Here is a 14,826-nt window from a genome sequence, read left to right on the forward strand (position 1 = left end):
AATACAGAAAATTGGTACCAGGAGTGGGGCGTTGCTATAAAGATACCTGAAAATGTGGAAGTGACTTTGGAACTGAGCAACAGGCAGAGGTTGGAGGACTTTGGAGGGCTCAGAAGAAGACAGGAAGATGAGAGAATGTTTGGAACTTCCTAGAGACTGGATAAATCATTGTGACCAAAATGCTGATAGTGATATGTATAGTGACACAGGCTGACAAGGTCTCAGATGGAAATGAGGAAGTTATTGGGACTGGAGCAGAGGTCATTTTTGTTATGCCTTAGCAAAGAACTTGGCAGCACTGTGCTCCTGCTCTAGGGATCTGTGGAATTTTGAACTTGAGAATGATGATTTAGGGTAACTGGTGGAATAAATTTCTAAGCAGCAAAGCATTCAAGATGTAGCCTGGCTGCTTCTAACAACCTATGCCCATATGTGTGAGCAAATAAATTATTTAAAATTGTAATGTATATTTAAAGGGTACACAGAGGGTAAAAGTTTAGAATGTTTGCAGCTAGGCCATGTGGTAGATAAGAAAAGCCCATTTTTAGGGGAGGGATTCAAGCAAGCTGCATACATTTACGTAAGTTAAAAGGAGTCAGGTGCTAATAACCAAAACAATGGGGAGAAGGCCTTGAAGGAATTTCAAAGACCTTCAAGGCAGATCTTCCCATTACAGGCCTGGAGGCCTAGGAGGGTTGAATGGTTTGGGCCAGCCCCAGATCCCTGGCAGCCTCGAGATGCTGCTCCCTGCATCCTTGCCACTCCAGCTTCAGCCATGGCTCAAAGGGGCCCAAGTACAGCTCTGGTGGCTGCTTCAGAGCGTGCAAGCCATAAGCTTTGGCAGCTTCCATGTGGTGTTAAGCCTGTGGGTGCACAGAGTGCAAGAGTTGAGTCTTGGGAACCTCTGGCTAGATTTCAGAGGATCTGTGGAAAAGCCTGGATGTGCAGGAAGGAGCCTGCTGCAGGGGCAGTGCCCTCATGGAGAAGCTCTACTACAGCAGTGGAGAGGAGAGGAAATGTGGGATTGGAGCCCCAACACAGTCCCCACTGGGACACTGCCTATTGGAACTATGCGAAAGGGGCCACCATCCTCCAGACCCACCAATAGCTTGCACCCTGTGCCTGGAAAAGCCTCAGGCTCTCAATGCCAGCCCATGAGAGTGGCCATGGGGGTGCTGAACCCTGCAAAACCACAGGGTCATAGCTGAGCAAGGCCTTGAGAGCCCACCCCTAGCATGCTTGGATGTGGGACATGGAGTCAAAGGAGATTATTTTGGAACTTTAAGATTTAGTGACCGCCTTGCTGGGTTTTGGGCTTGCATGAGGCCTGTAGCTCCCTTCTTTTGGGTGATTTCTCCATTTTGAAATGGGAATATTGACCCAATGCTTGTACTCCCATTGTGTCTTGGAAAAATATAACTTGTTTTTGATTTTACAGGCTCACAGGTGGAAGGGATTTGCCTGTGTCAGATGCGACTTGGAACTTTGAACTTTTGAGTTAATGCTGAAATGAGTTAAGACTTTGAGGGACTATTGGGAAAGCATGATTGTATTTTGCAATGGGAGAAGAACATGAGATCTGGGGGGCAAGGGTTGGAATGATATGGTTTGCATCTGTGTTCCCATCAAGTCTCATGTTGAATTGTAATCCCTGGTGTTGGAGGTGAGGTGTGGTGGGAGGTGACTGAATCATGGGGGTGGATTTCTTATGAAGAGTTTAGCACCATCCCCACTTGGTACTGCTTTCACGACAGTGAGTGAGTTTTCATGAGACCTGGTCATTCAGAAGGGTGAGACATAGCCCTCTTCCCTCTCTCTTGCTCCTGCTTCCACCATGTGAGATGTCTCACTGCCCTTTGCTTTCTGCCATAACTGGAAGCTTGCCAAGGCCTTCCTACAAGCAGAAACCACTATGCTTCCTATACAGCCTGCAGAACCATGAGCCAACTAAACCTCTTTTCTTTATAAATTACCCAGTCTCAGGTGTTTCTCTATAGCAATGTGAAAATGGAATAATACAGAGGGCTTATGATTTTATTTTTACTTCTCAGATTATGTTTTAGTAGAAGAAAAGAGCTAAGTGAGCCGGGTGCGGTGGCTCACACCTGTAATCCCAGCACTTTGGGAGGCTGAGATGGGTGAATCACAAGGTAAGGAGTTTGAGACCAGCCTGGCCAACATGGTGAAATGCCATCTCTACTAAAAACACAAAAAATTAGCAGGGCATGGTGGCACGTGCCTGTAATCCCAGCTATTTAGGAGGCTGAGGCAGGAGAATCGCTTGAACATAGGAGACAGAGGTTGCAGTGAGCTGAGATCACACCACTGCACTCCAAACCTGGGCAACAGAGTGAAACTCCATCACAGAAAAAAAAAAAAAAAAAGAAAAGAGCTAAGTGTAGCTGTGGCAGGCCAGGTCTCACTAACACAGGCCTCTGTTACAACTATCTCAGCACTAACTGAGTAGTTAGGTTAAATATTAAAAGCTAATTGAGCCAGTGCCCTTGTAGTAGGACAAGCCGCAGACAAAACCCCTCAGACACTGAGTTAAAGAAGAAAGCAGTTTATTCAGCCGGGAGCATCAGCAAGACTCCTGTCTCAAGAGCCGAGCTCCCTGAGTGAGCAATTCCTGTCCCTTTTAAGGGCTCACAACTCTAAGGGGGTGCGTGTGAGAGGGTCGTGATTGAGCAAGCAGTGGGTATGTGACTGGGGGCTGCGCGCACCAGTAATTAGATTGGAACAAAACAGGACAGGGATTTTCACAGTGCTTTTCCATACAATGTCTGTAATCTATAGATAACATAACCAATTAGGTCAGGGGTTGATCTTTAACTACCATGCCCAGCGTGTGGTGCCGGGCTGTCTGCTTGTGGATTTCATTTCTGCCTTTTAGTTTTTACTTCCTGTCCTCCTGGAAGGGCTCAGGAATCAAGCCTCCCTGTACCTCCCAGCAGACACATGACTGAAATGTTCTGAAGTTTCCTCCAGAAGAAAGTTGAACAGGGGTGGTGTGGAGAAGAAGGAAGTGCCCCAGATGCATGGGCCATCAGCTTTGCTGCCACAAACAAACTCAGCCTTTGGTTCTGAATCTGATTCTTGAGGTGAGAGAAGGGCTCTCAGATCAAAATGTCCCCAGGGCATGGAGAGTCAAGAGGGGAAATGGAGTGCTCAAAATCGAGTCAGTTCCCTGCTTTGAACAATCTAAGTCCCTTTTCTCATTCAGTTAAAGCCAGTGGAATCCCCAGTTGGGACTTGGTAGTAGAGGGTATCTGCTAGATGGTACTAGCCATCAGGCATTTAACGAGGGGAAATTTCTATGAAAATAAACAAACACGAAGGCTAATAGTTGGAAACTCAGTTTCTGAGTCCACAGGGCAGTCGGTGGAGAGGATTTCTAGATGCCTTCAAACAACTGCCCCCAGGCATAGGTGTAGAGAGCATGATTGAAGTCCCACACTTGTTTCACTGGGGGCCTGATAAAATTTGCACACCTCACATGGCTCAGACTGCTCTGAGCTATTTTTCTTTTCTTATCTTCTTTTACAATCTAGAACATGTAAAGGATTGTCCTACATATCAGCCAGTTCAGAGACATTTCAAGTAAAGCAGCTTCAGATCTATATATAACTATCATTATAGTTAGCCTTTTCTGTTCCACTGCAGTGATCTAAGCCATGACGGTGCTCCCAGACCAAACCAAGGGTCAGGCTGCTTGTTCTCATCACCAATAACAAGATGCGGATGAACTGGGAGAGGAGAGAATTTTTATTTTTGTAACTGGTTACAGGGAGAAGACCTGGAAATTATCACCAGACCAACTCAAAATTACAAAGTTTTCCAAAGCTTATATACCTTCTAAGCTCTATGTCTGTGTGTAAGTGTGTATTCATGTAAATACGTAAGTGGTTAACTTTTAATCTATTAACTAAGATCTGAGTCCTGAAAATCTTCTCTGGAGCCTCAGAAATACATTTAAACTCAATGGGTCCAGGTGCTGGGGTGATTACCCTTATCTCCTGCTAAATCATGGAGGCTTGGGGAGTTCCTTTAGACCCTCAATAAACTTACTTGTGGTAGTGTGAGGAGTTTCTTCAGAACCCCCCAAAAAACTTGTTTAATCCTAAAAGGGTCCTGTTAAGAATTCCTTCATTATCTTGTCATGTTTCAAGGCCCAGGAAAGGCCTAGGAAAAACTCTTACTGGACTCTTTGTTACATTCCAGACTTTGTATGAGGGTAAGGGAGGAGACCACCCCTCATATTGTCTTATGTCCAATTTCTGCCTCCGTGAGCTTGGCTGGGTCTTGACAGAGAGCATGGATCTTAATTAAAAAAAAAAAAAACTCTCCCTTTTCATCATCTTTTTTTAAAAAAGAGTAAGGTGTTTGTTTTTACATTTTTGTTTCTCTGTAGGAGACTGAGGATCTAGGATTCCCCTGGAGGAAGCAGGGGCATTCCTTCTATGATTGGTACCCTCAAGTGGACACACACACATATATACACAAGTACATGCACATACGTGTGCGGACACACACACACACACAAATACATGCAAATATGTGTGTAGATACACACATGCACACACACCTGTGGGATATGATGAGGTTTCTCTTCAAATAATCTGATCAATATTTTATTCTTTAACTCATAGTACCCGACACACATCCCTGTGAAGAGACCACTAAACAGGCTTTGTGTGAGCAACAAGGCTGTTTATTTCACCTGGGTGCAGGTGGGCTGAGTCCGAAAAGAGCATCAGTGAAGGGAGATTTCCGCTGAAGCCACCTCAGAGCTGGGGTGTGCAAATGTGTGGTGACCAAATGTGTGGTGACACATAGGGCTTCTCCCCTGTGTGTATCCTCTGGTGGTAGCAGAGGCTTGACTTCCAGCTAAAGCGCCGCCCACACCCCCTGCAGATGTAGGGCTTCCCCCCATGTGTGTCCTTTGGTGTCTGAGGAGGCTTGACTTCTGGCTAAAGCCCCACCCACACCCCCTGCAGATGTATGGCTTCCCCCCGTGTGTGTCCTTTGGTGTGTAATAACATCTGACGTATCACTGAAACCTTGCCCACACTCTCCATACTTGACTTTTGCAATTCTTTAGATTCCTACCCCCACAAATAATTTGCCTGTGTTCCCTGGATTCGCTTTCTGGCCTGTTCTGGACTCTTCTTCCATCATTCTTTCTCCCACTCTAGAGCTCCCCATTTGTCCTTTGGGTGGGCTAGAAAAAAACCCTTGGAATCTCCCTCTGCCATGTCCTTTTATTCAAGAGTTTGGACCTTTCCTTGATCTCTTGACCTTTGGTTTTGTCATTACAGCTGGATCAGAATATTGCTGATTCTGATCCCCTGGGCAGGGGTTCTCTGGTTGGAGGAGTTTTCTTGCAGATGGTCCTGGGAAGTTCTGAGAGGAGTGATTGCGTTCCACATGTTGACTGAGAAATTTCTGACTTGAAAAGGTCAGACAGCATGAGGGACATGGATAGATCTCTGGCTTTGGTTCTGAAAGAGGAAGTTTTTGGTCAGGGTAGACGTTTTGTTCAGGCCTTACCACATACAAAGGTATGAAGATCAAATGAAAACCAGTCATTCTTCATATGTTAACAATGCAAACTCTCTCCTACCAAGTGCTGGATGGACCTTTACAGTTCATTTTTCCATTCAACTTTTATTCACTACATCTTAAAAATTTCAGAAATCCCACGTCTTGGGCCTTTTCTACACATCAGCCGGACGAGGTGAAACCTCAAGCAGCACCAGGGGCAGCGTCATTCCTTACATAGATGGAACTGCAGTGACCTTCCCCCACAAGTCCTATAGTCTTCCCTGATCACCCTCTGCTACATCCTCCCTCCCTGGTCCCTGGGCACTTTTGCTGACACGAGGTCTTCAGCTATTTTATTCTATTGAGAAATAGCACTCTTGGTGACTTAGGTGAGATTGTCCTTAGTGACTTCCTAAGAGGGGAAAAGGATCTATTAGGAGAGCTCAGCCTGGAGATCCACAAATGTGGTTAAAGAGATGTGTGAGCAAATCTGAATTTTGGGTCTCCTCATTCAAAAGGACGTATTTAATTGAGGACTGTTATGTGCCTGGTTCTCCATCACGAGGTGGGATTCAGGTTGGCCAACACAGAGTGGTCCAGGTCCCACTGACTAAAGGACTCTGGGTCCTGCTGCCCCAACTAGGTGCATGAACTGCTTCTATTTCAGATTCTACAAATCATAAAATGAGGATATGCTCTTTCTCAGGCTGCACGTCAAGTATTCATGTTTGAGTTATTTCATTCAGTCTGAGCCCATTTCAAATACAATAGAAGTCTTTTTTCAAAATATATCCCTGCTCAGGCTTACCTCCATGCTCCCCACCTTCATCCTGTCCACCATTCTCTCTCACCTGGAAACTGGAGCAGCTCTGAGGGGATGACCCACCACAGCCTGTTTTCCAAAAATGAACAAAAGCTGAACTATTACTGGCCTCAGGACCATTGCACTAGCTGCGCCCTGTGCCTGGAACCCTTGGCCCACAGGCACTTGCACTTCTCAAATGCTGTCTCCTAAGAGAAACCTTCCCTGACAATCCCCTGCAACACTCTACTCTCACCTCACACTGACCCCCAGGTCTCACACTGACCCCAGGTCTCACATTGACTCCAGGTCTCATGCTGATCCCCAGTTATTCTTTCTGGATTCATTTTCTTCAAAGCACTAATCACTGTCTGATATTACACATATGTCTGTATGTCATCATATGGTTCCCTGATTCACATGTCATCTGTTCAAGAGCAGTTTTTCCGATTGTCTGGATCAATCTGTATTTATACTCCCTGCAACATCATCTGGCACAGAGTAGGAATTCACATGACAGCTAATTGAGATAATGAATGAATGAATAACAGCGCATGCATATCATTAATAAACATCACCGAAATGCCAGAAGAAACTACCTTGTTGGGAGAGCTGGTAGGTGTTTGAGAACCTGATTTTTGTCTTTAAGTCTTTTAGTACTATATGCTGTTAAATACTTTGTGCATGGAGTACTTAGAATATAAAATCAGAACAAAGATTTAAAACAATAAAAATTGTTCCAAAGAGGCAAAGTCATATAACATGAATATTTAATTTTGGAAGCCACTGATGTGAAATTTTACTGACTTTAGATGGTATTTTACTCTCTAAGATTAACGCCGGGCGCTGGCTCAACCGTTCCCAGCATTTGGGAGGCGAACGGGCGGATGATCAGGAAAGACCATCCTGCTAACAGTGAAACCCATCTCATTCTAAAAATACAAAAACTAGCGGCGAGGTCGGGTGCTGTCCCCTACCGGGGGCTGAGCAGGAGATTAAACCGGAGCGGAGCTTTCAGTGAGTGATCCGGCCTATCAGCCTGGCGACCGAGCGAGACTCCCAAAAAAAAAAAAAAAAAAAAAAAAAAAAAAAAAAAAAGCCATGAAATTCCTAGCTCTTTTTCTTTTAAGAGTAGTAGTTGCCACTTCCCGGCATGACTCTTTCCCCACTTGATGCCCATTTCCTGGCTGTACTCATTATCCCCATCCCCATCACCAGACCAGCAGTTTCACACCTGGCCTAATGACTCGGCATGTCCATAGAAGTCTGCTGTGGTACTGGAAGGACCACCAGGTTTCTGCTCTCATCATCCTGGGCACAGTTCACATACCTGGGTACAAGACAAGGCAAAGGGAAAGAAAAGAGGCAGTGAGTTCCCAGTATCTGTCAGAATCCAGGTCTGACCCATCACCCTGCCTGGTCTAGGCCGCTATGGTCTGTTGGCTGACCACTCCCCCACCACTCCTCTGGGAACCTTCTGCTCATTCCTAAATCTCTTTCACAATGTCATATGAACTTGCACCTCTGACTACACTGCTCATCCTGCCTAGAATGCTTCCCTGCCGTGCCTAAATAACCATTTTTTCAAAGCCCAACTCCAGACCTATCTCCACCTTGATTGGCCATAAAACACATTGACCTCTAGCTTCTCTAAACTTTAAATTAATTCTGTTTTAAACACAGAACTTGGTGCTGGATCATGTGCTCTGTTTCTAGATTAGCACACATCATTCCAAACTCAGCCCAAGTCCATCTTTTTTGGACAGGCCTTCCTCTAATCACCCTACAGTTCACTCAGGTGCCATTCACCTGACTTCCCCAGATTCCCAGAGAAATTTAGAAGTCTTTTTCTCTTGGCCCAATAACATAGAACAGTAATAGTTGATTTGTTTTTTCTATTCTCTGATAGAACAAGAGCCCATTGTGGAAAGGGGCTGGGTCATCCTGCAGCTCGCTTCTGTTCAAGTAGTGAACTTCACTTCCTAACCTGGAACATACTAAGTGCTTAATAAATGTGGATTACATATATTAAAGCATGAATTCAGTGTCCCCCGTGAATCTAGGCTTCTCAAGGTTTATGTTGGTGCCTCAATTTTGTCTAACATACATATTTATGTTTTGATATAAATAAATCATAATATCTATATTGTTGTTTTTTATTTCTAAATGTTGACAGTATAAAACAGCATTGTATGGAGAAAAATAGAAACAGGGGATGTGAAAATCACTGAAGGAGGCATAATGAGAAGGAAGGAGATCCAGGTTTGTGAGAGATGAAGGTTCTGTCTGAAACTCAGGGAGCTACTGGCCTTCCCTCATCCAGTTGGCCCAGGATTTATCTTTTCCATCCACATACTCATAGCAGTTTCTCCCCTTGGTGATCTGAGTTTCAGAAAAATAAGGTAAAGCTTTTTAGAGGGTAAAAATCAGAAGAATTATTTTACTCCACTGTCATCAATGGCCTTTGGGCCTGCAGCGCTTCAACTGCCAACTGAGACCACATGGCCTGCACCTTAGTCATCATCTACACATCTCAGTTGGTTTGTCTAGTCAGAGTAGAAGCTCCACAAGGGAGGATGCACTTCTTTGTCTTTGTACCACTTTGCTCCCAGGTACCCTCTGCTCTCTAAATAGGAGTTCCATGTTCATGCAAAGACCCTTGAGTACACAGAGCTAACCATGTTATCCATACCTACATCCCAACATGTAGAAGGTGATGTCTCACCAAAGGCACAGAAGGGATGTGGGAAGACAGAACAGGGAAACAGTAGGCTCTTTTTACCAGCCAGGAGTATCCATTGTTGGCTGCCTCTTCTGTAATTCGGCCCTCATAGGGGCCAAAGTGCAGACCCAGCAGCAGATCAGATGCCTCGTTCCATACTCCAAGCCCAGCCTGAGGGATGCCTGATGGCCCAATTCTCAGCCCCGGGGGCAGACTGAGGGCTGAACGGTTGGGATGCCCTTTGTTCACTGCACTGTCCTTTACAATGTAGGGGCTGATGAGCAGCACAGCTGTCAATGAAGAAGTTCTGACACATCTCATAATCTGGAAGTGAGGGAAGCAGGGATTAGGAAAGTTATAATGCATGCTCCTCGATATAAGAGCTTCGGAAAGAGTTCGGTGCTCACATTATTTAGCCCCAATCCTGTACTCTAATTCGTTAGAGTGAGGGAATGATTTGTGGGCCAAATGATGAAATTATTGCACCAGGACATAACAGCAAGCTGTGAGAGTGGCCGAAAGGGCCGACAGAGGTAGTCATCATCCTGGGGCTCACTGACCTCTTTGTATGCATGACCCTTTCTTTCTCTCAGGCTATACATCTTTCCTTCAGTCTCCTTCCTCCTGAGCTCTAGGTTGGAGAAGAGTAGATAGGTAAAATTGGGAGTCTGGAGTGTTCGTCCTTGTTTCATAAGAAAATGTGAAATCTCCTACCATCAAATTAGCATCTACATTTCTACATCCTCTAGTCTCCCCTTCTTTACTGCTTCAGAGAGACTTAGACCCCACACCCACACTGACTGTAGATGCCTATTCAATTTTAGTTTCTGCCTGTTCTCATTATCCCATTAACCTCCCAACCTTTCTACTTACAAAATGGTTCATTCATGCATTTATTCATTTATAAAATATTTCTTGAGGGCACATTTCATCTTAGGCATTGAACAAAGGCCTGGACATACAACACCAAGAAAGTATAATCTCTATAAGAGATCTTCTATAAACTAGTTGACGTGTGATGGGAGAGGAAATGTAGAAATGCACAAAAGAAGATCTATTATCAGAGATACTTATTGGATGCCTTGCATGTATCAATTCATTTATATTTAATTTAATGATTTCAAGCAATATATGAGCTGTATATACTTGGTCTCATTTTACAGATTACCATTCAGGAGCTCAGAGAATTTATAAGATTTGTCCAAGGCCCCAATGCTTCTATGTGGATTATAACTCAAGTGAGTGACCAAAGTTAATGTTCTTACATGCTATTCAATAGTGTATCCAAGGCTGGGCATGGTGGCTCAAGCCTGTAATCCCAGAATTTTGGGAGGCTGAGGTGAGCAGATCACTTGAGGCCAGGAGTTTGAGACCAGCCTGGTCAACATGGTGAAACCCTGTCTCTATTAAAAATACAAAAATCAGCTGGGCATGGTGGTGCATGCCTATAATCCCAGCTACTCGGGTGACTGAGGCATGAAAATCGCTATTTTCATGGAGGCAGAGGTTGCAGTGAACCGAGATCACGCCACTGCACTCCAGCCTGGGTGACAGAGTGAGACTGTCTTAGTGAACAAATAAATAATTTTAACAAAATACTGCATCTAACTTCTGCTCTCACAGTTGAGTCCAGCTTAAGCCCAGGCCTATCCAAAGTCCACCCCATATAGGTAGACTATACTCATCAACCTTTCTAGAGGACATAGAGGGACTAAAGTCCCCCTATACTTTTTCTTACCCAGTTTTAGTCTAGAGTGCTGTCCAGAGGTACTTGCTTCTCCAGGAGGGGACGCTGGTTTCTGAGCCTGCTCTGAGCCACTTGTACTCAGTAAATTTGGTGTTCCTGACAATTCTTTCAAACTAGATTCATTATTGAATGATGTCTTGGGCATTTCCTTTAATGTGAGAGTCACGTATTAAAAGATAACATGCATTTCTTTAGTTCTTTATGGCTTGCAACATGTTTTCATATGCACGACTCTAGTTAATGTTCAAACCTTGGAAATACCTAGAGTACCTAAATACTAGAGGGAAAAGAAAGGTCTAAGTGGGTAGTGAATCTGGGACTGTAACCCATGTCTTAAGGCTCTTTCCTTCAACTTTCTCCCAAAATGTTCTATGGAAGTTAAAGGGAAGGAGGAAGAATACTTGGGAAGACTAGCTGGAGAATCAAGGATATCTGTGAAAGAAGGACTTACAGAGAGGAGGGAATCTTCCGTAAACTAGTAGACTTTTGATGGAAAGGGAAATGTAGAAAAGCAGAGGGACAAAGCACATCCAGAAAATGAGGTAATAGGGCAGTAAGGTTGGGAACAGAACAAAGAGATGATTGGCAAAAATATATCTAGACAACTAAGAAAATGATGTCAAAGTTGCATGTTGCCATATCCTTGAAAGAATATTTGGCTTTGGAATTAGATTAGTTAGTTCCTGTACCAATTCTGCTTGTCTGCTTGAATAAGGGTGTATTGTTAGCTAATTCTCTTTAGTTTCCTGATCCAGAAATTGGCATGCATGCTTGCTTTTTCTTTTTTTTTTTTAGAGTCTTGCTCTGTTGCCTAGGCTGGAATGCAGTGGCATGATTTCAGCTCACTGTAGCCTCCACCTCCCAGATTCAAGAGATTCTCCTACCTCAGTCTCCCGAGAAGCTAGGATTATAGGCACCACCATACCCAGCTAATTTTTGTGTATTTATTAGAGACAGGGTTTCGCTAGGTTGGCCAGGCTGGTCTCGAACTCCTCACCTCAAGTGATCCACCCACCTCAGCATCCGAAAGTGCTGGGATTATAGGCAAGAGCCCCTGCATCCAGCCCATGCTAATTTTTTAATTCTTTTATTTTTTGTGAGAGGGAGTCTCACTGTTGCCTAAGCTGGAGGGCAGTGGCACGATCTCAGGTCACTGCAGCCTCCATCTCCCAGGTTCAGGTGATTCTCCTGCTTCAGCCTCCTGAGTAGTTGGGATTACAGGTGCCCACCACCATGCCCAACTGATTTCTGTAGTTTTAGTAGAGATGGGGTTTTACCATGTTGGCCAGGCTGGTCTCAAACTCCTGACCTCAGGTGATCTGCCCACCTCTGCTTCTCAAAGTGCTGAGATTACAGGTGTGAGCCACTACCCCTGGCGCTAATTCTTAATATTGTAGCGAACATGAAGGATAATAATGTTCACTAAGTGTTTTTTGAGCTACTTAATACAGTATGAATGTGAGATTCATAATTTTCCTCGCCGGGCGCAGTGGTTCACACCTGTAATCCCAGCACTTTGGGAGGCTGAGGAAGGCAGATCACCTGAGGTCAGGAGTTTGAGACCAGTCTGGCCAACCCCGTCTCTACAGAAAATACAAAAAACTAGCTGGGTGTGGTGGCAGGCCCCTGTAATCCCAGCTACTCGGGAGGCTGAGGCAGGAGAACAACTGGAACTCAGGAGGTGGAGGTTGCAGCGAGCCAAGATCGCACCACTGCACTCCAGCCTGGGTAACAAGAGTGAAACTCTGTCTCAAAAATAAAATAAAACAAAATAAAATAAATAAATAATTTTTCTCACAGACTGGGTGTGGTGGCTCACGTCTGCAATCCCAGCACTTTGGGAGGCCGAGGTGGGAGGATGGCTTGAGCCCAGGAGTTCAAGACCAGCCTGAGCTACATGGCAAAACCCTGTCTCTACGAAACACATAAAAATTAGCCGGGCATGCCGGTGCATGCCTGTGGTCCCAGCTACTCAGGAGGCTGAGGCAGGAGGATCACACTAACCTAGGAGATGGAGGCTGCAGTAAGCCAAGATTGAGCCATTGCACTCCAACCTGGGCAAAAGAGCCAGACCCTGTCTCAAACCACCCCCCACCCCCACAGAAAACTAACAAATGAAAATTATCTCATCGTCCTGATGTCATCTCTACAGTTGAAATCTAACTCAAAGATATTTCCAGCATCTCTTGACCCTGTTACTTATAGTTTAATTCATAAACTTGGAATCAGTCATTCAGAAAACACTCAGGAGGCTGTCAGAGGCCCTGAGCTGGGCTTGGGAGTTCTGAAAAGAATCAGGTATGGGCTAGACTTCTGAAGAGCTCACAATGAAGAGGCAGCAGGCAGGCTAAACAAATAATTCCAAACAACATGACAGTTCCCTAACTGGAGCCCAGAGGAAGGAGCTGTTACTGTCTTCTACAGGAATGAGCATTTGAAATCGATTCCAGAAGAATATATTTTTACTTAATAGGGTATAACCTATATGAAGTCCTAAACCATTTTCTTATTTGTTGTTTCTCAGTCTTCAAACCTCAAACTCCTCAGGGCTGGAAGCTGCTTCCTCTGATCAGAATGGGTCCCTTATGAGGGTAGGGACCCTATCTCCTTCTGGGACCATCCACAGTATGAATTGTCTATTTACTTGGAAGCTTCCCTTAATCAGAGTGTTTTAGTGCAAATCTCACTTTACCATAACAGAAAAACGGAGGTTGAAAAATCAGTTGGACGAATGATGTAAAGACATATGGGTAAGACAGCATAAACTTTAAAAAACTATGAAACTTTTAATGATCTTGTAAGTGCTTTAGAGAAGGAGTTTTGGATTAGACTGCACCAACACTGTATGTGAGCCCAGGGATATAATTGAACATTTTTATACCTCAGTTTTCTCATCTGTAAAATGGCTATAGTTATAGCATCTACTTAATAGGTCCTATATGTAAAGTTGAATAGGTACTATATATAAAGTTTATTCATGTAAAATGCTGAAAACAAAGTCTGAATATACTGAGAAAATAATACCATGGTAGCGATTATTGTTGCTGTTCTTATTAACTCTTAAAATAATGATGACATCAGACACTGTGCTAAAGAGATCAGGAAAGGAAGGCAGTAGTTGCTAGGATAGTCTGTACATTCTCCTTCTCTTACCTGTATTTGCATCTTTGAGGAAGGTTTCTTGTCAATAGGATTTGGGAAATACTTACCTTCTGGTGTTTACTCTGTTCCACTCTGAAGGCCATCCAAGGAGGTTTGACTAAAAGGTGATGAGAAATCAGTGGTTTGCTTGGTAAATATTTCCAAACTCTAGAGATTCTCTTTTTTTTTTTTTTCTTTTTGATACGGAGTCTCCCTCTGTTGCCCAGGCTGGAGTGCAGTGGCACAATCTCCACTCACTGCAACCTCCGCCCCCTGGACTCAAGCGATTCTCCTGCCTCAGCCTTGAGAGTTGTTGGGAACTACAGGTGTGCACCACCACATCTGGCTCATTTTTGTATTTTTAGTAGAGACAGAGTTTCTCCACGTTGGCGATGCTGGTCTCGAACTCCTGACCTCAGGTGATCCACCTGCCTCGGACTCCCAAAGTGCTGAGATTACAGGTATGAGCCACCATGCTTGGTCTAACTCTGGAGTTTTTCATTAGAGACAGAGAATTCTGGATCAGAGAGTGATGATTCCAAGTATTATCCACGGGTGATTTGGAAATGTTTTCTGAAGTGTCATTAAGACCTATGCTTCTATTAGGGGCATCGTTACATTTCTTAAGATTTAAAAAAATAGATAAAAATTCATCTTTGTTTCATCATATCTATTAAGATATACCTAATAAGGTATCTATTACATTAATTTTTAAAATGTAAATTGATCTTTCATGACAAACACACTGAACAAACTAGGAATAGAAGGAAATCACCTCAACATAAAAAGGTCGTGTAAGACAAGCCCCTTTTTTTTTTTTTTCTGAGACAGAGTCTCGCTCTGTCGCCCAGGCTGGAGTGCAGTGGCCCA

At 44.1% G+C, this 14,826-nt stretch overlaps 1 protein-coding gene across 1 annotated transcript; it reads right to left on the reverse strand.

The window, feature by feature from the left end:
- Positions 1–5,323: 5,323 nt before the first annotated feature.
- On the reverse strand, positions 5,324–9,384 carry PRDM7 (PR/SET domain 7). Its single transcript, XM_030924278.1, is given in 4 exon segments — positions 5,324–5,501; positions 8,652–8,728; positions 9,129–9,345; positions 9,347–9,384. Coding segments are annotated over 4 exon segments (510 nt in total).
- Positions 9,385–14,826: the final 5,442 nt, after the last annotated feature.

This window comes from Rhinopithecus roxellana, chromosome 20, assembly GCF_007565055.1.
Source record: "Rhinopithecus roxellana isolate Shanxi Qingling chromosome 20, ASM756505v1, whole genome shotgun sequence".
Lineage (NCBI taxonomy): Eukaryota > Metazoa > Chordata > Mammalia > Primates > Cercopithecidae > Rhinopithecus > Rhinopithecus roxellana.